This window comes from Cetorhinus maximus, chromosome 27 (genome assembly GCF_964194155.1).
Source record: "Cetorhinus maximus chromosome 27, sCetMax3.hap1.1, whole genome shotgun sequence".
NCBI classification, from domain to species: Eukaryota; Metazoa; Chordata; class Chondrichthyes; order Lamniformes; family Cetorhinidae; genus Cetorhinus; species Cetorhinus maximus.
This window is the reverse complement of record NC_135905.1, coordinates 9,349,487-9,374,544: the sequence shown is the minus strand read 5'-3', so window position 1 is coordinate 9,374,544 and position 25,058 is coordinate 9,349,487. Positions and strand designations below refer to the sequence as shown.

The 25,058-nt window shown below is 49.0% G+C and overlaps 1 protein-coding gene across 4 annotated transcripts in view; it reads right to left on the bottom strand.

Annotated features, from left to right (window-relative positions):
• Nucleotides 1-4,201: 4,201 nt before the first annotated feature.
• LOC144668548 (transmembrane protein 150A-like) overlaps nucleotides 4,202-25,058 on the bottom strand; it is a 113,081-nt gene continuing 92,224 nt past the window's right edge. For all 4 annotated transcript variants that reach the window (XM_078530686.1, XM_078530689.1, XM_078530685.1 and 1 more), the window contains 2 exons: nucleotides 12,519-12,696; nucleotides 4,202-5,615 (listed from right to left, as the gene is read on the bottom strand). In XM_078530686.1, the coding sequence (XP_078386812.1) occupies nucleotides 5,371-5,615; nucleotides 12,519-12,696 (423 nt within the window). In that variant the 3' untranslated portion in view covers nucleotides 4,202-5,370. The remainder of the gene's footprint in view (nucleotides 5,616-12,518; nucleotides 12,697-25,058) is intronic.

The window sequence follows — 25,058 nt, the reverse complement described above, 5'->3', positions numbered from 1 at the left end:
TTTGAATGGTTTGGATAGGGAGAAACAGTTTCCACTGTCAGGAGAATGATAACCAGAGAACACAAGTTTAATATCATTGGTGAGAGAACCTGGAGGGGATAAAGAGAATTGTTTTTTTTTAACAATTCTATAAAATATGCATATTGGGGTTTCTGATTACACTGGCCATTCTCCCAAACTGGTCGATGTCAATGTTCATGCATCACATGGACCTCTTTCCCTCCAGTCCTGTCTCGATCTCACCCCCCCCCTTTGTGCCTAGCCTTGGAGGGGTGTGTGTGTGTGTGACGGGCAGCTAATGTCTCTCCGTGATGGTGTGAAAGGAAGCCCAAAGCAATGTCCACTGACCTCAAAGTCCAGGAAGAAGTCTAGCTTGTCAGGCGCGTGCCACTTGTGTACAGTCGTGGAACAGAGCGTTCTAAATTCCCACTGGGGTCGGGGGGGGGGCGCTTAATTTGGAGGGGAGCAAGATTCTTGTGTGTTGGGCTTTTAATGAGCATTCACGAGATACAAATGGAGATCCTGACATAGGCCCTCGGGACACTCTAAACCACCATGAAAGTCGGGAGAACAAGATTCCAAACTAACTTCCCGACCTCAGGAAAGGGATTTCCAGCCTCCCGAGTCTTGCTCCCCCCACCCCAACCACAATTCCCACCTGCTGGCGGGAGCAGATAATTCCACCCCGAGACTTGAGCTCATCAACTAGACTGATCCTCCATTGCGGTACCGAGGGAGAGATCACCTTTTTCATGGGATCCTGCTGTGCACAACTGCTGTCCTTCCTCCATTACAACAGTGACCATAAGTTCATGGAAGATGCCATAGCAATGCAAAGTCTTTCTTTATCATATCAAAGACCACAAGCCGAATTGGCAGATGGCACTCAGTTCATTTACTTCAATGACGTAGACAGATCGGAGAAGTTGGGACGGTTCTCCTTGGAGAAGAGAAGGCTGAGAGGAAATTCGATAGAGGTAAGATAACAATAAGCGGGGTGAGAAGGTGAGGGGATGGCACTAGGTGAGCTGCTCATTCTGAGAGCTGGTACAGATACGATGGGCTGAGTGGCCTCCATCTGTGTTGTAACAGTTCTGTGATTTTGTGAATTCAGTGCTATAAGGCAGTTTAACTCATTACAATGATTGGAGGGTGCATTGGAAGTAATCACACAATGTAGACATACTCAACACTTAACTCATCGACTGCCTTGGTTCAGTAGTCAGCCTCTAAGTCTTCCCACTCTCTACAGATGCCCTCAGGCCAAAGCAGTAAAAGCTCTTAATCAAACTGTCACACAATTACAATTCTCCATTCCCCAGATTGAAATCATTAGTGATCCCAATCTCACCGCAGTATTCCCTGTTCATGACCTCTCACCATTTCCACTTTGTGAACCCTGGTGCATTTGTTCAAGGTGCGTGTTGTGTTTGGGCACTGTCATCGTTACCGTGTGACAAAATAATGCATATTTTCCCCACGTTTTAGTTTTCAGACCAAGTTGCGGGAGAATATATTGTTACTGTTGGCCAGAGGCCACTGTGCTTAGAAGGAACTGTACCCTATTTTAGTGGAAGTTGGGTTGCACTATTGTTCCTTTTAACAGTCTAATTCCCTTTTGAGTGCCTCGATTGAACCTGCCTCCACCACACTCTCAGGCAGTGCGTTCCAGACCTTAACCACTCGCTGCGTGAAATAGTTTTCTCTCGTGTCACTTATGCTTCTTTTCCCAATTATCTTAAATCTGTGCCCTCTCCTTCTTGATCCTTCCACCAATGGGAACAGTTTCTCCCTATCTACTTTGTCCAGACCCCTCATGATTTTGAATACCTCTATCAAATCTCCTCTCAAGATACCCAGCATAATTTTCTTCACTGCCTATTATTCTGCTTCCCCCACCCATCACCATCCCGATTTCTCCAGGCCAGGCAGGGTGCAACTCCATTTATTGCTGCTCGCTCCCCAGTATTTTATTCAAGTGGCCATTATCTATGTGTAAGCCTACTTGATACGTTTCAATGGATCGGCTTCCCACAGAGTGCATCACAGCCTAAATCCAATCCCCATCTCCTCCAACACTCACAGGTACACCCTTCATGAGGGAGATATCCAGGCACTAAGATCAACTCCAGCACTCCCACTGCTACCTTGGCCAAGGTAGACTCAGAGAGCACAGGCCGGCAATTGAACTGAAAATCTTTTGGTCTATTTGGCTCGGTGCCGCCTAGTACTGCTTCTCTGGTGATGGCGCATTCTGTATGAAGCAGCAGAACTGAAGCTGATTTGCTGGTTCCCTGTGAAAATCTAGGAGATTCGGTAGCCATTTTTAAAAATTAGTTCATGGGATGTGGGCTTCTCTGGCTAGCCCAGCATTTATTGCCCATCCCGAGTTGCCCTTGAGAAGGTGGTGGTGAGCTGCCTTCTTGAACCGCTGCAGTCCATGTGGTGTATGTACACCCACAGTGCTGTTAGGGAGGGAGTTCCAGGATTTTGACCCAGCGACAGTGAAGGAACGGCCGATATATTTCCAAGTCAGGATAGTGAGTGACTTGGAGGGAAACTTGCAGGTGGTGGTGTTTCCATGGATCTGCTGCCCTTTCTCTTCTAGATGGTAGAGCTCATGGGTTTGGAAGGTGCTGTCGAAGGAGCCTTGGTGCTGCAGTGCATCTTTAGATGGTACACACTGCTGCTACCGTGCATCATTCGTGGAGGGGATGATGTTGAAGGTGGTGGATGGGGTGCCAATCAAGTGGGCTGCTTTGTCCTGGATGGTGTCAAGCTTCTTAAGTATTGGAGCTGCACTCATCCAGGCAAGTGGGGAGTATCCCATCACACTCCTAACTTGTGCCTTGTAGATGGTGGACAGGCTTTGGGAGTCAGGAGGTGAGTTACTCGTTGCAGGATTCCCTAGCCTCTGACCTGCTCCTGTAGCCACAGTATTTACATGGCTGGTCCAGTTCAGTTTCTGGTCAATGGTAACCCTCAGGATGTTGATAGTGGGGGATTCAGCGATGGTAATGCTGCTGAATATTAAGGGCAGGTGAACTTGATTGAAACATATAAGACCCTGAGGAGTCTTGACAAGGTGGATGAGGAGAGGATGTTTCCTCTTGTGGGAGAATCAAGAACTAGGGGCCACTGTTTAAAAATAAGGGGCTGCCCATTTAAGACAGAGATGAGGAGAATTTTTTTCTCTCAGAGGGTAGTGAGTCTTTGGTACTCTCTTCCTCAAAAGTCAGTGGAAGCAGAGTCTTTGAATATTTTAAAGACAGAGGTAGCTAGATTCTTGATAAGCAAGGGGGTGAAAGGTTATCGGGGGTAGGCGGGACTGTGGGGTTGAGGTTACAATCAGATCAGCCATGATCTTATTGAATAGCAGAGCAGGCTCGAGGGGCCGAGTGGCCTACTCCTGCTCCTAGTTCATATGTCAATTCATATGTTAGATTCTCGCTCATTGGAGATGGACCATTGCCTGGCACTTACGGGGCACAAATATTATTTGCCGCTTATCAGCCCAAACCTGAATGCTATCCAGGTCTTGCTGCATATTGGGACAGTCTGCTTCAGTATCTGAGGAGCCGTGAATGGTGCTGAAAATTGTGCAATCATCAGGGAACATCCCCACTTCTGATCTTATCTTGGAGGTAAGGTCTTTGATGAAGCAGCTGAAGGTGGTTGGGCCTAGGACACTACCCTGAGGAACTCCTGCAGTGATGTCCTAGTACTGAGGTGATTGACCAGCAACAACCACAACCATCTTCCTTTGTGCTAGGTATGACTCCAACCGGCGGAGAGTTTCCCCCCTGATTCCCATTGACTCCAGTTTTGCCAGGGCTCCTTGATGCCACACTCGGTCAAATGCTGCCTCGATGTCAAGGGCGGTTGATCTCACCCTAACCTCTGAAACCTGAGGTACAAATGGAATGCAGCACTTTCAAACATAAAATGTCACTTTGTGTATATTTCAATCCCATATTTTTAAATGATGATAAGATGGCTGGAACTGTAGTCTGTTTACCACTGGAAAGAGCAAGTGATTGATAAGCAACATTTCTAATAATACAGATATTTGTTTAAAATGTGTACAAATTCAACTATTTAAATTGGTCATTGTACACAAAAGAGAGTTTGGCTTCTTTGCTGACCTGGTGATATCAGATGGCAAGAGCGGAAATGGTTGTCACTGTGCGGAGGTCCCTAATCGCTTCAGAAGTTGATACAACAACTTGTATTTATTTAGCACCTTTAACATAGTAAAAACGTCCCAAAGCATTTCACAGGAGAGTTACCTGTCAAACCTCGACACCGAGTCACATGACGGAGATATTAGGACAGGTGACCAAGAGTTCTGTCAAACAGGTAGGTTTGAAATAGCATTACAAAGGAGGAGGGAGAGGTTTAGTGAGGGAATTCCACAGCTTAGGGCCGAGATGGCTGGGGGCATGGCTGCCAATGGTGTGGCGAGTGAAATCGAGCATGTGCTAGAGACCAAGATTGGAGGAGCGCAGAGGTGTTTGAGGGATGGAAGAGGTTACAGAGCTTGGGGGAAACGATAAGGTCGGCAAGGACTCTTCTCAAGGGAGGTGGGTACAGGGTCGATGTCAAATGCTTCTGAGTTCGCAAAACTGAGGGGATCTGGGGGCAGACACATCCTCCCTGGGGAGGGAGAAGCGTGGAAGGAAGCAGAGCTTTGGCCAGTTAAGTCCACACAGAGGTAGGGGATGGGGGAAGGATGTAAACGCAGGGACAGTGAAGAGGTAGCGGGAGTGCACAAAACCAGGGCTGATGCTTCCGGTCAACCTGCCCTGTCTATGGACAACTCCTAGTAAGTGGGAACGGTAATGTCTTAGGAGTAGCATCGTTCCCGTCTTCCCTGGAAGTGAAGGATGACATAAAAATACACAGAATCAATCACCAATAAATGGAAATTACATTAAAAAAGTGAACATGATTAACTTCCATTTGAACGTTTCCCTGTCCCATTTACAAGGGTCAGTGTTACAAGCAACTTAAAGACAACAAACTCCTCTCACAATACTCTGAATTGTCGAAAGATTTGCTGTCATAAAATATATAATTCATTTTTCTATTATAAAAATCAAATTTTTATAAAAAAATGTAAATTTCGTATAAAGGTTCCAAAAATATCATTGGAAAAGGAAAAGATTTGGTCCTCTTGTGATGGCTTTTTATGTAACAGCATCCTTGGTTCTCAAGGATCCGAGGTATCTAGTGATTATTCCTTGCATTGTGTCGGGCAGCAATGCTCCACAAATACCTCTGGCCCCCAGTTTGACTGTTATGGATGTTTTAAGGCAGAGTTTACGGCTGCGCCGCAATCAATTAACCCGCTTGTGGAGATCTCGAAGCCTAAATCATGGTGATGGCCTCTTGGGCACGGTTGATGCCTGTGCTGAGGACTACATTGTTGTCTGATTTACAGTGGGTCTTCTTGCCTTTCTTCACCAATATTTCGAGGAAGGTGTTTTGGGTGATGGAGCCAAACTCCACAGCGAACGTCCCGTAGAAAATGAGGATGATGATGGTGAAAATCCATTCACATATAGCTGCCGCATGCTGGAGCTGTGAGCTCTCCTGAATAAAGAAGACGCCACCTAGAAGGATGGTTAAGGAATTTATAAACTGGGTAATGATGTTGCTGTCAATGTGATTTTCTAGACTGCGTTTTGGGTATAATTGCAGACCATGCTATAGGTGTTATTTCAGATTTGCTCTACTTGACCTATCAGATCATATTCTAGTTATTGTTCCGGGTTACAGTTTAGAAATTGCTTCAGACCACACTCTGGATGCTATTCCAGCTCACACTCAAAATGCTGTTCCAGATCACACTCTACATGCTGTTTCAGACTGCACTCTAGATGTTGCTCCAGATCACATGCACTAGATGCCACTCCAGATCGCACTCTAGATGCTGTTCCAGGTTGCATTCTAAATGCTGTTCCAGATTGCATTCTAGATGCTGTTCCAGATTGCATTCTAATGCTGTTCCAGATCACATTCTAGATGCTGTTCCAGATTGCATTCTAGATGCTGTTCCAGATCACATTCTAAATGCTGTTCCAGATTGCATTCTAATGCTGTTCCAGATCACATTCTAGATGCTGTTCCAGATTGCATTCTAGATGCTGTTCCAGATCACATTCTAGATGCTGTTCCAGATTGCATTCTTAATGCTGTTCCAGATCACATTCTAGATGCTGTTCCAGATTGCATTCTTAATGCTGTTCCAGATCACATTCTAGATGCTGTTCCAGTCACATTCTAGATGCTGTTCCAGATTGCATTCTTAATGCTGTTCCAGATCACATTCTAGATGCTGTTCCAGTCACATTCTAGATGCTGTTCCAGATTGCATTCTAAATGCTGTTCCAGGTCACATTCTAGATGCTGTTCCAGATTGCATTCTAACTGCTGTTCCAGATCACATTCTAGATGCTGTTCCAGGTCACATTCTAGATGCTGTTCCAGGTCACATTCTAGATGCTGTTCCAGATTGCATTCTAACTGCTGTTCCAGATTACATTCTAAATGCTGTTCCAGATCACATTCTAGATGCTGTTTCAGATTGCATTCTAAATGCTGTTCCAGTCACATTCTAAATGCTGTTCCAGATCACATTCTCGATGTTTTTAAAACTCTTTCACGGGATGTGGGCATTGCTGGCTGGGCCAGCATTTTTATTGCCAATCACCAATTGCCCTTGAGAAGGTGGTGGTGAGCTGCCTTCTTGAACCACTGCAGTCCATGTGGCGTAGGTACACCCACAGCACAGTCAGGGAGGGAGTTCCAGGATTTTGACCCAGTGACAGTAAAGGAACAGCGATGTATAATAGGAACTATGTATGTAACAGATCACGCTATAGGTGCTGTTCCAGATCACATTCTAAATTGCAAATTTGTTTGAGATTACGTTGTGTGTGACACTTACTGGAAACCAGAAACATAGCTCCTCACACAGCAACAGCAGTCATCACATAGATTTGGAAGTGAAGCCTTGAACCAGAATTGGGTCAGTAAGATTAATGTGAATTCTACTGTTGGAACCTGACAATGGAGCTGTATGAATACACAGCATAACCATCTGTCAAGTAACATTTTTACCTAGTGGTTTTCCCATGGCAGTGAGGGGTCAGGAATCATATATAGATAGGGGAGACAGCTGTGGCTCAGCTGGTGGAGGTGCTATCTTTTGGATGAGATGTTAAAGTGAGGCCTTGTCTGCCCTTTCAGGTGGACATGAAAGATCCCACAACACCCCTTCAAAAAGGAGCATGGGAGTCCTGACCAACCTTGATCCCTCCATCAACATCACCAAAATAGATTATCTAGCCATTAGCCCATTGCTATTTGTGGCAGCTTGCTGTGCACAAACTGTCTGCTGTGTTTCCTCATTACAACAACAACTACACTTGAATGTATTTCATTGGCTGTAATGCGCCTTGGAATGTATGGTGGTTGTGAAAGGCACTATATAAATGCAAATCTTTCCTTCTTTACAATGCAATGCACAATATATTACTTTGCTGCTAACTTATATATTTGTCTGCTTAAGGTTAAACGAACGTAATATTTCTTGACATGAATGATAGGGTCAAGCTGCAGATGAGAATGTTGACTTTGTCCCTGAGGAGATTGATTAAGAAGCTGCAGATATTCTGGCTCCAGTAGTAACTGGATTCGAAAGTATGGGAAAAGTTTTCCCCCTGTTGGGGGGGAAGTGCAGGAGCGGGCGCACCTCCGATCAGCGCCCCCGATCGGGGGGGCACTGCCATTTTACGTGCGTGGGCCAATTAAGGCTCACCCAGCGTGACATCCACCGGGAAGCGCTATGCGCTCCCTGTGCGAGCGGGGAGGTGGGAATTCCCTCAGCCGGGAGGGCGCTTTTTCATGCATGCGCACGAAAGAACGCACTGACCTCCCTGAGGCTAAGTGCTGCCTCAGGGCGATCGCCTCGGAATTATAACTTTTAAGACAAATGTTTTAAAAATTTCCCTGACATGTCCCCTCAGGTGACACTGTCACATGAGTTGAGACATGTCCATCACGTTTACGCAAACCTTTATTAAATGTTTCAAAACCCTCATGAAACCTCATCCCGCCCGTGGATGAGGTTTTGTGCTTTCTCTGAAGCCCGCCAGGGCTCCCGGCCTGCCCGCCAACCCTACGGTTGGATGGGCAGCCCTGTCAATTACCTAAATTGTTTTAATAATGGCCTCAAGTAGGCGGTTGACAGGTCGGTGGGCGCACAGCTGTCTCGGCTGCGCCCCCGCCAAACTGAAAATGGAAATGACGCGGGGGTGACGTCAAGCGTTCCGCCTGATGTCATCCCGCGTCATTTTACGCAGCGGCGAGCGGGCCCCACACCCACTCCGTGACCGGAAAATCCTCCCCTATGTGTCAGCGCTAAAAGATCTTCCATGGCATTTCTCGTGGTCAGTCAGAGAATATACTTCATTATAGAAACAGGAATGTTTCAAAGCATGACAGGGTAAACGTGACAGGAATTAAGTGTGACGGTTGCTGAAAGTTGCACAATAGGCAACCTGTGTAGTATAAGTAGGTCAGCAGGGTCGTTTGAGACCTCAGGCAGTAGCCATCCTTGCCCATTTGCGAGTCGGTCCAGGTCCAGTTAAGGGTTCCCGTACTCAAGGTGACGGGTCATGGTCAACAGCAGAACCAGTGAATTTTCGGTGGTGATGGCGAAGGAGCTAGAACTTCAGGGGACAATGGCTGCTTCCCAGACGGAGGATCCCTGGGGAAGACGGCTTATGTTTTCTTTAAGCAGGAATGAGGAAAGCAACAGAGAACCACCTCACGTATTCTTATCGTTCATCACATTGTTCAGTGAAGTTTGAAAATCGGTGGCTCCCACGAGCAACTGAAGAGGAACACGCAAGATCACGGGGATCGGGGAAATGAGCAGAGGGACCTCCCCTTGTGCAGGTCACTGCTAAATAGTTGCAGAAGTGGGGATGTTCACTGATGATTGTACAATTTTCAGCGCCATTCGCAACTCCTTAGATACTGAAGCAGTTCGTTTCTGCATGCAGCAAGACCTGGACAATAGCCAGGCTTGGGCTGATAAACGGCAAATTACATTCGCACCACATAAGTGCCAGGCAATGACCATCTCCAACAGGAGAAAATCTAACCATCGTCCCCTTGACATTCAATAGCATTACCATCACTGAACCCCCCACTATCAACATCCTGGGAGTTACCACTGATCAGAAACTGAACTGAACTAGCCATATAATACTCTGGCTACCAAGAGCAGGTCAGAGGCTAGGGAATCCTGCGATGAGTAACTCACCTCCTGACTCCCCAAAGCCTGTCAACCATTTACAAGGCACAAGTCAGGAGTGTGATGGAATACTCTCCACTTGCCTGGATGAGTGCAGCTCCAACAACACACAAGAAGCTTAACATCATCCAAGACAAAGCAGCCCGCTTGATTGGCACCACATCCATAAACATTTATTCTGTCCACCACCGACCACCACCATCTACAAGATGCACTGCAGGAACTCACCTAGGCTCCTTCAGCGGCATCTTCCAAACCCACAACTTCTATCATCTAGAAGGACAAGGGCAGCAGACACATGGGAACACCACCACCCAGAAGTTCCCCTCCAAGCCACTCACCATCCTGACTTGGAAATATATCTGCCGTTCCTTCACTGTCGCTGGGTCAAAACACTGGAACTCCCTTCCTGACAGCACTGTGCGTGTACCTACACCACATGGACTGCAGCGGTTCAAGAAGGCAGCTCACCACCACCTTCTCAAGGGCAATTAGGGATGGGCAATAAACGCTGGTCTAGCCAGCGATGCCCGCTCCTGTGAAAGAATGCACACAGATCACTAAATGCTAACGCACAACGACCAAAAACAATTTTGTTTTTCACCTCAAGACGGCTGAAAAGCAAAAGTGAGGAAGTTATACCTCAATTGTACAGAGCTTTGCACAGACTCCAAATAAAATACTGTGTTGAGGTTTGGACAATGCTTCTCTGGAAGGATATATTTGCTTTGGAGCAAGTGCATCACAAATTAATCAGAACCACACCAGGGATTAAAGAGTTAAACTATGAGAACCAGCTACACAAATTGACTCGTACCTCCCTTGAGATTCGAAGGTTGGCCTGAGGGCCTTTACGGTGATGAAGAGAATTCAGTACGGTAGAGACAGAGAAACAATTTCCTCTGTTGGGGACTGCAGGGTTAGAGGGGCATAATCTGCAAATTCAAGCAATCGGAGCCAATTCAGGAAGTACGGTTTCAGGCAAGGGTTAGTGAAAACCTGGAGCTCGCAACTGATCTGTGGGCACTAGGGGAGCAGCCAAGTGAAATATTAAAAACGGAGATGGATAGATGTTTGTGGAGTAAAGATATCAAGGGATACAGAACAAAGGCAGATAAAATGGAGGAAAGGGACAGATCAGTCATGATCCAATTGAATGGCAAAGCAGATCTGAAGCTGTTTGGCTATGTCCTCACTCAGAGTTAAATCCGGTCTCTAATTATACCTCAGATTAGAATTTCACAAATTAATTATTGACGTTGGTGTTTGGCTTTGAACTACAACTGGCGTGGAAGGGGAGAGAGGAAGAAAGAACGGTCTTTTAATCTGTTTGCGCTGTTAACAACTTTTTGGCACCTGGTTTGTGGTTTTGGTTTTAGGGCTGTAATTCATAAAATACCTGTCAAAGCGAGTTAAGAGGTCCAGAGAATCATTACTGATAGTTCTCTAGCGTATACTCAGCAATATCATTTTAATCCTGTGACCAAGTAACATTAGACATCAACAATCATTTTCTTTTAATATCTACTTAAAACAGTTTGCACATCATTTATTGCTAAGAATTTTTTTAAACTTATTTTAGGACCAAGCCTAAACTCTATAGTCTGATGAGTGTTTAAAAGGGTGAGGTTCTCACTGAGCCATATACAATATGAAATTGTTTAATTAAGATAAGTCCAGAATGTTGAAGGGTAACTCTGTGAGACCGCACTGTTGGTTGGGAGTTTTCACACTGCTCGGGCAAGGAGGACAGTTGCCAAATCTGGCAGCATCTGTGGAGAGAGAAATGGAGTTAACGTTTCAAGTCCAGTATGGCTCTTCTTCGGAAGAGTCTTCAGCTCTGAGGAAGAGTCATAGGGACTCGAAACGTTAGCTCTGTTTCTCTCTCCACAGATGCTGCCGGACCTGCTGAGTTTTTCCAGCACTTTCTGTTTTTATTGCAGATTTCCGGCCTCCGCAGGATTTTGCTTTTATTTTAGTTGCCAACTCTGTTTGGTCGCATGCCTGGTGACTTGGTCGCATGGCCTCACCCTCTAACCGACAAGCTCAATCAGCCTTTCTCCCTCAATGTCGAATGACTCAGTAACGAATAAAAGTAAGTGTTCAAAGGAAATGAGAGAAGTGGACTTCTGTTTTAATGCTCCTGTGATTTTTCTCCTGGGATGCTCTCATCAGTGTTCAGGAGATTAAACGTTAATTCCTGGAGACTCCAGGGCAATCCTGAAGGGTTGGCAACCCGATGTGCAAATCAGACAATGGGACGCACAATGTCCGTAATTTTCTGAATTCAGGGTCAGTGTGTGCCCGAATTTTCAAGTTGTGTTATCGGCTCCCAGCTAACAGCACAAACCCACGGAATTACAGTGTCAGAGCAGAGGACATAAATTCAAATGGAAAAGCCTATTTGAAGTTGGTATTAGGACTGCTCCCTCAAACGTGAAGAATATTTGCCATAATCAGCAGGTGGGGTTCTTAAGACAGATATTAGGAGCATTCAAAATACTCTTGGATGGCATATTGGGAGTAAGGCTGCAAGAGGGATGAACTTCAGTAAGCCAAGCCTTCCTCTGGAGGTTAATAGATCAGCAAACATAGGGTTACTAAAAGCAGAAAATGCCGGAAACACGCCAGAGTTCATGCAGCATTTGGGGCAGGGATTGGCGAATATCGGACAAAGGGCGAGTTTGAGAGGAGGGATAGGTTCAGCAGAAAGTGAAGGGGAAGAAAGATCAGGAGGGGCGTTAGTATCTAACAGTCGTGAAACATGAATGAAGGGAAAACATTGTTTGGTAAAGTGCGGGTAAGGCAAAGGATAACAGGGAATTGAAGGCTAGGACAGTTCTGAAATAGGGTGAGTCAGAGCTGCGAAGAGAGGTGGAGAGAGGGCATATGGCATTAAGCATGGCAAACTTAGGGTACAATTGCACTACAGCTTCCAGTCTGACCTTGATAATATGCTTTGTAGGTCTTTATATTGCACAGGCCAGCTGGTGCAACATGTTGAGCTCACTGAATACACTGCCCCCTACCTGTTTGCTACACATTACTCCCCAGGAGTATTTATGCATCTGATTACCAACCGCCTCTGTTTGGTTCTGATTTTGGCTTAAAGCAACGTGACAACGGCTGGCGGAAGTTATACTGCTGCCTCCGAGCGCTGTCTGGAGGGAGTGCTCTGCGCAAAGGATACTCAGTACAAGGTTGATGAAGGCCACAATGGTGAGGAAAGTCCGGCAGTGACCTATCTGGTAGTCCAGTGAGTTCTTTGCTATCCTGTAGGTGAGCACAGATTGGAAACAGATGAACAGCATACTGCTGGGAAATCCCACTCCAGCACCGACATAGTGTAGGACTTTGGCATTGTCAACCTGCAGGCATAAGAGAATTCAGCTGTTAGACAGACGCCACTCTCTTTCCCTGACTTTCATTTGCTGCTCTTTCAACAATGTCTCATCAGGAATCTGAACTCCAATGAACAAAGCACACCCTTTGCTTCAGTCAAATGCTGATACATCCTTTTCTAAAACCACATGATCAGGAGGTGCGAATGGGTCCCAGGGACGAGGGAGGTTGTCCTATGCTGAGAGGCTGAGTAAATTGGGTTTATATTCTCTGGAGTTCAGAAGAATGAGAGGTGATCTCATTGAAACGTATAAGATTCTGAGGGGGTTTGATTTTTGGTCTCTCCGGGAATTGAGGAACATCGGGAGTGAGCGGGATAGTGGAGTTGAAGCCCGAGATCAGCCAAGGTCATATCGAATTGCGGAGCAGGCTGTCGATGGGCTGTGTGGTCTACTGCTGCTCCTATTTCTTATGTTCATATGTTCTTAAGCTAAAGATTAAGCTGACTGACACCGAGGCCTGAACTCTGCGCCGGTCGGGTGCGCGAGATCAGTGAGCCCGGAAGCGGACGTGGAATCCACTCCCGGACAAAGATCTGGGAAGAAACGCGATTTCACACCGGCCCGGCCAATTAACCGGCAGCCAGCGTGAAACATGCGCCAAGAGAGGCTCAACGTCGTTCTGGAGGTGAGGTGGGGGGGGTGTGAGGGGGGGGGTGGATTGGGGACAGGAAGAGGGCAGACGCCGACATAAGTGAGGTTGCGGGCGGGCGGTTCACAAGGAGCTCCCTGAAGGCTGACGACTGCTGCGGAGCTGCCTCAGGGAGCTGCGGCGTTGTTCAAAGGATGTTTTCACACAGAAAAATGCCACAAACTATCTCTAACGCAACTACAAACAACTGGCGGCGGTACCCCTAACTCCTCAGCCTTCAAACATCTTCTCGGGCATTTTACCCCGCCCTGGATCAAGAACGATGCAAAAACGTGAAGGCCGCCCTAGCCGATTGGCCCCTGCACTAAGTGTAAAAGCGCACGGGCCACTAAATATCCCGGATGACTGGGGCTTTAAGTGGCTTAATTGAGACTTTAACAGTCGGCGGGCGCACTTCTGACTCCTGCGCGTGCCCAACAACCACGATATGGCGCGACGTCGCTATGGCGACGGGATGCCTGCCCATCGGTTCCTCACGCGATTTCGCGCTAGTTCAGGTCGGCTGCGTATCCGATTGTTAAAATTCCGACCGTAATTTCTGCCATTTTTGTCAATCAGAATATGAAAGGTTTAAACCCTGCGGGGGGTATGTTGACACAGTGCGTTAATCTCTCAGAGCCTTACCCCAGAGGCCCGACAGACATGGCTCAGTGCCAACCAACAACTTGCCTTCATCTTGTGCCTTTAACTTCGTCAAATGTTCCAAAGTGCATCACGGGAGGGTCACAAGGCAAAATCCAACACCAACAATATACAAGCCGCATTGGTATAGCGCCTTTAACATAGGTCCCAATGCGCCTCAGAGGAGCGTGGCTCACCACACGAGGAGACATTAGGCAGGCTTTAAGGGAGGAATGAGAGGTGAAGAGGCAGAAGGGTTTAAGGCAGGAATCTCAAAGCTTAGGGACTCAGCAGGCGAGGGGGAGGGTGGGAAGAGGGACCAATGAAGCACAGAATGGGCTAGGAATCACAGCACGCAGGAATTCTACATGAGAAACAAGCGGAGGTACAAAGACTGCTGAGGAGTAACCGTGGGTAACAGCAGAGGGCAGCGTTCTCAGAAAACTCAGCATGTGAGACCGGCAGGGCCGTGCCATACAAAGAGATACAAAAGCATTTCAAGGTCAGTGATTATTCCAGCTCTGCAATCCACGGGAAATGTTCCCTGTGCACAGAAACCAAAAAAAGAGAAACAAGCAGAACCTGGAATCCACATCCGGATCGCAAGAGATGCCCTCCCCAAAATATGCCAGGGCCCGCAAAGTCCACCAAATTTATAAGCCGCACAAAGATTTAGTGTCAGCCAAGCAGTTCAGCAGCGACAGGGATAGGGGAAGGTTGGGGAGCTAGAGCTGGGTGTGAATGCTGTGCATCTAGAAGCTAATCCTGTGTCCGCGGATGGCGTCGTCAAGGGGTGGCGTGTGGTTAAGGTAGAGGACGCTCTGGGGGGGGCATAGGGGTGGGTGGGGCGCCAGTGCTGTGGGGGAAAAGAGGAGCCATTGTTGGAGACGTGTTCAGGCTGGGTAGGAATGGGAGCTGCGTCAGGGTACATCCAGCAGTCCTGGGTGGTGGAGGGGAAGCGTGGGAGGATGATTGGCTGGTCAGCCCTGTGGAAATGCGTGGAGGAGGGACCCATGTGCCACTGGCACAGAGCACGTTGTTTGTAACTCTGGTGCTACGAGCAGGGTGGATAGCCGGCTGGGTACAGACAGGGTGTTACAGAAGAGCTGGGCATGGAGCTGGGAGATGTGGACAAGCTTGAGAACCTGAAAGAGGGAAGGGAGATTGGAAATAAGATTCCCAACCATCCAGAGTTGTCCTGGAGTCTCCGAGAATTAACGGCCAGAATAAAGCTGCGAGCTACCCAGGGCATTGAGGTGTTTTTACATTTTCTTTGGACACTTTTATTAATTGTAACATATCAGACATGTTTGATTGACGGTGAAGAATTGTCCAATCAGGTACTGAAGAATCTCCACCCTTTCCAATTGGCACATCAAGAGGATGGACATCTGAGCCAACCAATGGCTGGAATTTGGGGGCAGGGTGTTTGGAAGCAGAAGGTCATGTGATGGAAATTCCAGGAATGTGTCCAACCCAAATTGGAACTGTGCCATTGGTTAAGGCACAAAGGTGAAGGGCGGCTTTTTGGGGGTGAACAGATAATTCAGCAGTTTTGAAGGTGACAGGGATGATGTCAGTTTATCCAGCTCCACGGGGAATGAGTGAGACTGATTGATAGATCTTCCAAAGGGCCAGCACAAGGACGATGGGCCAAATGTCCTCTTCAGTGCTATGAGATTTGGTCATTCTCTTTACAGATGCTTACATAGCTGCTGTATCTTTTCAGCCTGTTTTTTTTCATTTGTTCGGTCATTTTACATCACGTTCCTTGGCTGGAATTATCAATTATTCCTTTTGTAATGACATCACATAAAGTTCAACAGATAGCTGCCCTCGGAAACCCTTTACAAGAAAATGAGAAACCTTTCCAGAACCACAGAACTTTTATGTATCCCGCTTTTGTCTGTGTGGGTGTGTGTGTGTGTGTTGGGGTGTGTGGGTGGTGTGTGTGTGTGTGTGTTGGGGTGTGTGGATGGTGTGTGTGTGTGTGTGTTGGGGTGTGTGGGTAGGTGTGTGCCTGTGTCTGGGTGGGTGTGCATGTTGGCGTGTGTGGGCGGGGTGTGTGTGCGTGTTGGGTTGTGAGTGTGTGTGTGCATGTTGGGGTGTGGGTGTGTATATGGGTGTGGGCGAGTGTATGTGTTTGCAGGTGTGTTACGGTGTGTGTGTGGGTGGATGTTGGGGTTTGTGGGTGTTGGGGGTGTTGGGTGTGTGTGTGCATTAGGGGTGTTAGGTGTGTGCGTATTGGTGGGTGGGTGTGTGTTTGGGTGTGTATGTGGATGTGTGTGTTGGGGTGTGTGTGTGTTGGGGGTGTTGGGTGTGTATGTGTGTGTGTGTGTTGGGGGGTGTGTGTGTTGGGGGTGTTGGGTGTGTATGTGTGTGTGTGTGTGTTGGGGTGTGTGTGTGTGTGTTGGGGGTGTGTGTGTGTGTTGGGGGTGTGTGTGTTGGGGGTGTTGGGTGTGTATGTGTGTGTGTGTGTGTTGGGGTGTGTGTGTGTGTTGGGGGTGTGTGTGTGTGTTGGGGGTGTGTGTGTATGTGTTAGGGGGTGTGTGTGTGTTGGGGTGTGTATGTGGATGTGTGTGTTGGGGTGTGTGGGTGTGTGCATGTTGGAATGTGTGGGTGGTGTGTGTGTACGTGTGTGGGTGGGTGTGCATGTTGGTGTGTGTGGGCGGGGTGTGTGTGCATGTTGGGTTGTGTGTGTGTGTGTGTGTGAATGTTGGGATGAGGGTGTGTATTGGGGTATGTATATGGGTGTGGGTGAGTGTATGTGTTTACAGGTGTGTTAGGGTGTGTGTGTGGGTTGATGTTGGGGTTTGTGTGTGTTGAGGGGTGTTGGGTGTGTGTGTATTGGTGGGTGTGTGTGTGTGTGTTGGGGTGTGTGTGTGTGTTGGGGTGTGTATGTGGATGTGTGTGTTGGGGGTGTGGGTGTGTGTGTTGTGGTGTTGGATGTGTGTGTGTGTGTGTTGAGGGTGTTGGGTGTGTGTGTTGGGGTGTGTATGTGTATGTGTGTGTTGGGGGTGTGGGTGCGTCTGTGTTGGGGTGTGGGTGTGTTGGGGTGTGTATGTGGCTGTATGTGTGTCCGTGTGTGTATGCCGGAATGTGTGTGTTGGGGGGGGTGTGTGGGTGTTGGGGTGTGGGTGTGTGTGTCGCTGGGTGTGTATGTGGGTTTGGGAATCTGTGTGTGTATCTATGTGGGGGTGTGTGTGTGTTGGTGTGTGTGAGTGGGTGTGGGTGTGTCGGTGTCTCTGTGTGGGCGTGTCTGTGTGTTGGTGTGTGTGAGTGGGTGTGGGTGTGTCGGTGTCTCTGTGTGGGCGTGTCTGTGTGTTTGTGGGTGGGTGTGTGTGTGGGTGTGTCTGTGTGTGTCTGTGTGTGGGGCGAGGAGGTTGTTTGTTTATATGAGACCCAGTCGCATGTTCAATCCTGTGTCTCCCACACCCCCATGAATCACACAATTGCACTGGTGTTTAATGGTGCTGCCTATCACTGTGTAAGTGTAATCAATACACCCGGTGGCAGCAAAAACATTTTCATTTCCTGTGAAGATTACTTGATCTTTGCAATTCTTCAATGTGTTTTCAAAACAAGGCCTCATGCAGTCTGATTCTTTACAGGAGACTGTCTCAGTGCCTCAGCCAGGTCACTGGGACCAGTCACTTCCATAATCCTTCAACATTGAACAACAAAAAAAGGCCAATTTTGTCTTTCAGCTTGGTCTTTTGATCTCACACAGGCATAAACCAGACAAAAGAATGTTCTGAGGCTTCTTTTCAGCCTCCTTACTGTGTAATATTGAACCAGCAGATGTGAATCTGCCCAGACATTAATCCCTTTGTTTCATCTACAAGGTCTCATTTTGCACCCAGAGTGATGCTCACTTTCCAGGTCTTTTCATTTATTGATTCTCAAGACCAGAATTTATTGCCCATCCCTAATTGCCCTTGAGAAGGAGGTGGTGAGCCGCCTTCTTGAACCGCTGCAGTCCGTGTGGTCTGGGTACACGCACAGTGTTAATAGGGAGGGCAATCCAGGATTTGATTCAGCGACAGTGACGGAATATAATTCCAAGTCAGGATGGTGAGTGACTTGGAGGGGAACTTGCAGGTGGTGGTGTTCCCATGTGTCTGCTGCCCTTGTCCTTCTAGGTGGTCAAGGTCATGGGTTTGGAAGGTGCTGTCGAAGGAGCCTTGGTGAGTTCCTGCAGTGCATCTTGTAGATGGTACAAGCTGCTGCTACTGTGTGTCGGTGGTGGAGGGAATGAATGTTTGTGGATGTGGTGCCAATCAAGCAGGCTGCTTTGTCCTGGACAGTGTCAAGATCCTTGAGTGTTGTAGGAGCTGCACTCATCCAGGCAAGTGGAGAGTATTTCATCACATTTGTGCTTTAATAGTAACAGCATTGCCTAGATGAGCAGTATAGACTAGAGACAGATTTTTAAGGCAAGTAAAGGCTGGTGTTGTGACATTATAGGAGTCAGTATAAAACAGCAGTGCTGCTTCCCTTGGAGATTATGTAAGTGAAAGGATTTGTATGACAGTTACAAATCTCATCGGCTAAGACATGCACACTCCTTCCATGGCTGTAGCATGCTCATGATAGCCAGTTAGTTATCCTATATATGGAAGCATTTCTGATCTCCCACATGATGGGGGGATGGGGTGGGGTCCCCAGCTTAACCATTGGACTCGGGGATCCTGCTGGATGTCAACCAGAAATGCAGAGCCGGAGCTCTGGTTTTCCCTGACCAGGGCTGCCTGGTGTGCACTTTAACCCCTGTACCCACTGCTTCAGCACGTTCCCATTATGTCAAAGACTCACTCAAATAGTGGGATTGTTTGAAGGAAATGTTGAGTGGGGCTGCTTTAAAGGGACAGTGCGGAGCGGGGCTGCTTTATGGGGATGGTGTAGTGTGGGGCTGCTTTTTGGGATGGTGTAGTTTGGGGCTGCTTTATGGGGATGGCGTGGAGTGCAGCTGCTTTATAGGGACGGTGTAGAGTGGGGCTGCTTTATAGGGATGGTGTAGTGTGGGGCTGCTTTATGGGGTTGGTGTAGAGTGCAGCTGCTTTATAGGGACGGTGTAGAGTGGGGCTGCTTTATAGGGATGGTGTAGAGTTGGGCTGCTTTATGGGGATGGTGTCAAGTGCATCTGCTTTATAGGGACTGTGTAGAGTGGGGCTGCTTTATAGAGATGGTGTAGAGTGGGGCTGCTTTATAGGGACTGTGTAGAGTGGGGCTGCTTTATAGAGATGGTGTAGAGTGGGGCTGTTTTATAGGGACTGTGTAGAGTGGGGCTGCTTTATAGAGATGGTGTAGAGTGGGGCTGCTTTATAGGGACTGTGTAGAGTGGGGCTGCTTTATAGAGATGGTGTAGAGTGGGGCTGTTTTATAGGGATGGTGTAGAATAAGGCTGCTTTATGGGGACAGTATAGAGTGGGGCTGCTTTATGAGGATGGTATAGAGTGGGGCTGCTTTATGAGGATGGTATAGATTGGGGCTGCTTTATGGGGACGGTATAGAGTGGGGCTGCTTTATGGGGATGGTGTAGAGTGGGGCTGCTTTATGGGGATGGTGTAGAGCGAGGCTGCTTTATGGGGATGGTGTAGAGTGGGCTCAATAGGGACACTGGAAGCAACAACCTTAAAATCTAGAATACAGGCACTCTCCAAATCATTGCTAGTATCTGCTGATGATACGATGGTGGAATTCTAAGCTGTTTGTGAGCCTTGCTTTACCTGAGAAAAACACATCTTCTGTACTTTTGCTTTACTCAAAGGTGCCACCTCTTGCATATTTGAAATAATTTTTAAAACAAAGGTCAGGCATCTGCACTGAGCTCCATCCAAGTGCTCAGGAAGACTCAACCTGCAAAGGAATCATTATTTCAGCTCTAAGCTGAACACTATTTATGTCTAGTCTTTCAAAGTATCTACATTAGGTGAAGCAATCTCAATAACTGTTATTATGCCAATTTGCAGCCAGAGGGCAAGAAAGGACCAAAGAAAGGACAACATTCCAAACTCACTCCATCACTTTTCTCAGAAGCATTGGTTTTATATTTTCTGTATGGATTTTATGATTGTGACTGGAATCGTGCCGATAGGTAAGAGTTAGGAAGTCTGAAGGGATGTGAGCTCTTATTTTTAATAACTGAGTAAACTGGGCCCCTTCCAACGATGAAAGGATGAAGGTAGAAGATGAGGTAAATCAAGGGGGCACTAAGCTCGGGTTCGGACCCTGTAGATGGGGGGAAGGTGGGAAGACTGACTGAAGGAAAAGGTTGGGGAAACAAAGCGTTCGGGCGGAGTCGTCTGGTCTTGTTGGTCTCAGGCAAAATGGCGGGCGGGGGAGGGGGGTGTGCAACGTGGAGACGATGTGGCGAGATGGCCAAAAATCTCTTTATCGCCGTCGTGAAACCAGTTTGCGATCGTTCACCGCACCCACCAATGGCGGCCGTGTCTGTCACCGCTGGCAACCTAATTTCAATTCTTTAGCATCTCATGATAAGCCCTGCTCACCAGAATCATCCCCACCCAGCCACCACTCCCCCGCGTCCCAACTTCCCCCTCCCCCCCCACCGCCACCCACTCCCCCCCGTCAACTTTAGCCCCCTTGTCGGGGTGACTCCAGAATGGTGTGCTTCACAGATGCCTTTAAAAGGCGTGCACCTGGCAACCTGAACTTTGAGAGGAATTCGGAGGTGAGTGAACACAACCTTGTGCAGAGTTTGTGAGCATCGCCCGAGGGACATCGAGGAAGAGGCACCACGCACTCGCGAGGGACATAGGCCAGTCGCCTTTTCCCAGCTGGGGCCAGGGCTCCAGTGTGGGCCAGGCTGGGAGGGGGGAGGCGGGAAGTGGGATGTTCGGAGGGCAAGGCCGCACAGACTGAGGGACGTACCAAAGCACAGGGTGTTTAGATGGCTCCTGTCATTCCTGCAGATGACTGAGAACCAGTGTCGCTGAAGACTGTGCATGTCTAGGGAACTGACTGGTCTCATTTGCCGCCTGCTGCAGGATTTGGCGCCAGGGGGACATGGAGGGCATCCGCTGCCAGTGGCCGTGAAAGTGACCACGGTGCTCAATTTTTAGGCCAGTGGCTCCTTCCAGGGCTCCACAGGTGACTTGTGCAGGATCTTGCAAGCCTCCAGGCACAAGTGTATCTAGGAGTTCACGGACGCTATCTTCGCGAAGGCACAGAACTTTGTGCATTTCGACCGGGATCAGGAAAGCCAGGAAGAAAGTGTGCTGGGATTTGCCCAGATCTCAGGTTTCCCACAGGTGCAGGGTGCCATTGACTGCACTCATGTGGCACTTAGATCTCCGTGGCAACAAGCAGTCAACTACATCTACTGCAAGGGCTTCTATTCACTGGTGTGTGACCACCACAAATGCATCCTACAGTATTGCGCACGATTCCCAGAGAGCATCCATGACTCCTACATCCTCAGCAGGTCTCAGATCCCTGACACCTTCCAGGGTCCTCAGAGGCTGCAGGGTTGGCTCCTCGGGGACAAGGGCTACCCAGAGAGGACGTGGCTGATGATGCCCGTGCGGCGGCCTCAGGCTGCAGCAGAGCGACGGTATAACCAGGCTCAGGCCATGACCTGGACTTTGGGGGGGCAAACAATAGGCATCTTGAAAATGAGGTTCCAATGCCTCGTCGGGTCCAGTGGAGCACTGGAATACAGTCCACCGAGGGTGTCGCGCATCATGGTCACTTGCTGCACTCTACACAACCTGGCACTGTGACGGGAGCAGGGCCTGGCTGAGGAGGAGATGGGAGAGCTGCACGTCTCCTCCAATGAGGATCATGTTGAAGGTGATGATGGTGATGAGGTCCTCGAAGGTGAGGATGCCAGGGATGAGGCCATCACACTGGTCGGACTGGAGGCCCTCATAGCCCCAAGATTCGTGGAGGATGATGAGGAGATGCACTGAGGACAGTCCCGACATCCTCGCCTTGCATCTGTGAACATTTGGGACTCCTGTGCGGCTAATGGCAGCGCCCATACCCACAGTGCTCAGGCTCATGTCATGGAGACGCAACGGAGACCCTAATAGTTGCTAGATTCTAGCAGGATAATGATGACAGGCAGTGAGGACACACCATAGATCTTCACATTGTGTCTGTGAATGTCTGAGTCCTGTCTGGCTGAGGGCAGCTCACTTGCGCTCAGGGAGACGTAGCTGTGAAACTTTAAATGCACCTGATCCTTTGTTTGCCTTCAGTACCTGAGCCCTTCAGGAGCACAGCATCACTGGTCACAGATACTGACGAGATGGGGGTCAGCCCCCACCTCAAAGGTGCTGAGAGCACAGAGAGAGAATGAGGGAACTCTGTGACACCTGCCCACAACATTCTGGCAGCAATGACCAGCACCATCGAGGTGCAGGCATCAGTAATGTGTCCAGTGAGTGTGAGGCTGGACCATCACTTTGGTCTGAAGGTTACACAAAGCACAGGGAAGAGGCCTTGGAATGAGACACCTGCCTTTATCTTGTGCAGGAACCAAGGTTTCACGTCTGAGTGACACAAACACTGCTCATCAGAACAAGGAGCCATAGGGAAGGGGACGCTCTTGGGAGTTTATTTACAATCATGAACATTGTGTACAAGTGGTTAACACCCGTGCCCAGGCTGTGCAACCACGGGTGGAATTTTGCGGCCTGGTCAAGGTGGAGGCGGGGCTGTAAAATGCAGCGAGCCAATCAAAAATCCATTGACTTGCGGCAGGACCATAAAATCCTGCCGCTGTCAAATTCCGTCCGACATCTTCTCAACCCTCCTCACCCTGCCGCTTCATCTTGGTGCTCCTCCAACATCCACAGCGGAGGTGGAGGCAGCCTGCCTACGGCTATGCCCTGCCTGCCTGTGACGACTTTGGCGGGCGTCCTCTGGAGGGTCCGAGACCTGGTGGGCCCCGGTCTGCTTTGGGTGTCCAGCTGAGGGGCCAGCTGCACCCTCCTCAGCCTGTCGAGCTGGAGCTGCGGGGATCACAGGAAGGGGGGATATGGATTGGACGGACATTCCCGGCGTCACCTGGGTGGATGGCCCCGGGGCGTCGAGCTGCTGGTCCTCCTCCCCCATGGGTGCCCAATGGCCTCTGGGCTGACTCCTTGAGGAGGAGGGGAGGCTGGAGTGAAACTGGGCTGCCCCACATCCCTCTCGCGTTGACACTGTTGAAGGCCAACTATGGTGTCAGTGATGGCGTTCAGCCCATGCAGGGGGCTCCCTTTAAATATGGTGCCCGGGTTACCGAAGGCCTGAAGTGATGGGCGGGCGGGCGAATCAGAGGCCACCCAGCCAGCGATCCCGTGCGTGCATTATTACTGAGGCGGGACTTGCCGGGAACAGGACAATATGGTGCGAAATCCCGCTATTGGCGGCTGGCGGGTAAAGCGACTTTCTTCACACCCGCTCGCTCGCACTTAGTGCAAATCGGGCGACGATTCTGCCCTTAGCGTGGGATTTTCCCACGGGCTTTAGGGCCAAGTGGGGGTCCGGAGCCCACCTTGCCAGGCGCCAGACTCGGGGAGCTGTTTTTTCGGAAGGCGGCCTCCTAATTGGGCCCCTCGTCGCTCGCTGTCCAGTTAAGGAGAGGAAGGGGAGGGGGAGGGCGGAGATGCTGCAGCCCCAATCACAGGGCAGCCCTGCTGGGAGAGACAGCCGCTGCTGAGGCAGGTAGAAGACCTCGAGGCATGAATTTCAAATAAAAATTCAGAAGGACTGGGCAGTCAGGTCCCGCTGAGCGGAGGGGAAACCCCTCCCCTCGCGGCATTTGGGCCAGGCATGCAACCTTACTGCTGGTGGCCCCCTCTTTGGGAGGTGGAGCCTCCCAACAGGTCTTCCCACTAGCTTCACAACACCATCCCACCCCCAACCCCCACCGCCTTCAAACTTGCCACCCCAGGGCAGCGAAGATTCTGTCCTTAGATTAGAAGAGGAACGAGAAGGAATGTCCTAATACAAGAGGCAGGATTGGATTTGAAATCTCTAGTTCGATAAAAACCGCAGGTGGAATTGCAATTTTTTTGGTAGATGTTGTAACATGACCTGACACGGCTTTAATTAAACAAACAGATGTTACATGTTACAGTGTCTACCACATCACCATTCAATGGAAGGCTTTGTGGCAACTGCCACTAATAATAATAAGGTATCATCTCGCACTTTAATGAAAAAAGCTTCTTATTCATCCCTTTGAGAACAATAGCTCAAGTAACTCTTGGATATCAGCCTACCTCTCAAGCCTTCTTCCCATTCACCTCCTCTGTCCTGATCTCTCCTTCTAATGTCACCCCTTGCCGTATTTTCACCCATCACCTCTGCCCCTTACTATTTGGCCCTGGACCATTTGGCCTTGGTTTCATCTCCATATGCCCGCGCCCTAAAAAATTCCAAGTTCAAGACGATGAGAATCTTGCCTTCCACTTCCTTTGCCCTGGGGGTCTCTCTCTTGGCCAGGAGGGCTGCCCTCATACCCCTTTCTGATGTTCGCTGTCCTCCAGGACCCCTCACTCTGTCCTCTTGCATTGCCTGGCTCTCTTCATGGAGCAAGGTCACCATGACATTGGCTGTCTCCGTTGCTTCACTCCCTTTACCGACCCTGATCCAGCTCCCTCTGAGTTTGCAATCTATCATTCTAACCCGGGGCTTCCCACACTTTTTCCCGCCGTGACCCCATTTTGGAGGCTTGAAAACTGCCAATGACCCTTCAGTGACAGTGTAAGAGTGGGCTGGTGTGGGGCGGGGTGGGGGGAAGGTGGGGAGACCCTGTGCAAGCAGAAGGGCCTGTGAGAGCAGCGGGGTGGGGTGGGGTGGGAGGCGTTGGGAGGCAGGCAAAGTATTTAATCTTCAGGGATTTTCTAAATCCCACCTTTTCACTGGCTTTTTTAGTGTGGGAATCGGGCTTCAAAGAGATTGGTCAGTTAGGCCGGGCCCAGCTTTTGGAAAAAACGCAACGATTTAAAGCGGCCTTGCAGCTCTTCACATTCAGTCAGAGCTCCATGGTAGCCACTGTTGCCTGGGAGCTCACAACCCCAGAGTCTCGTCTCGTGGG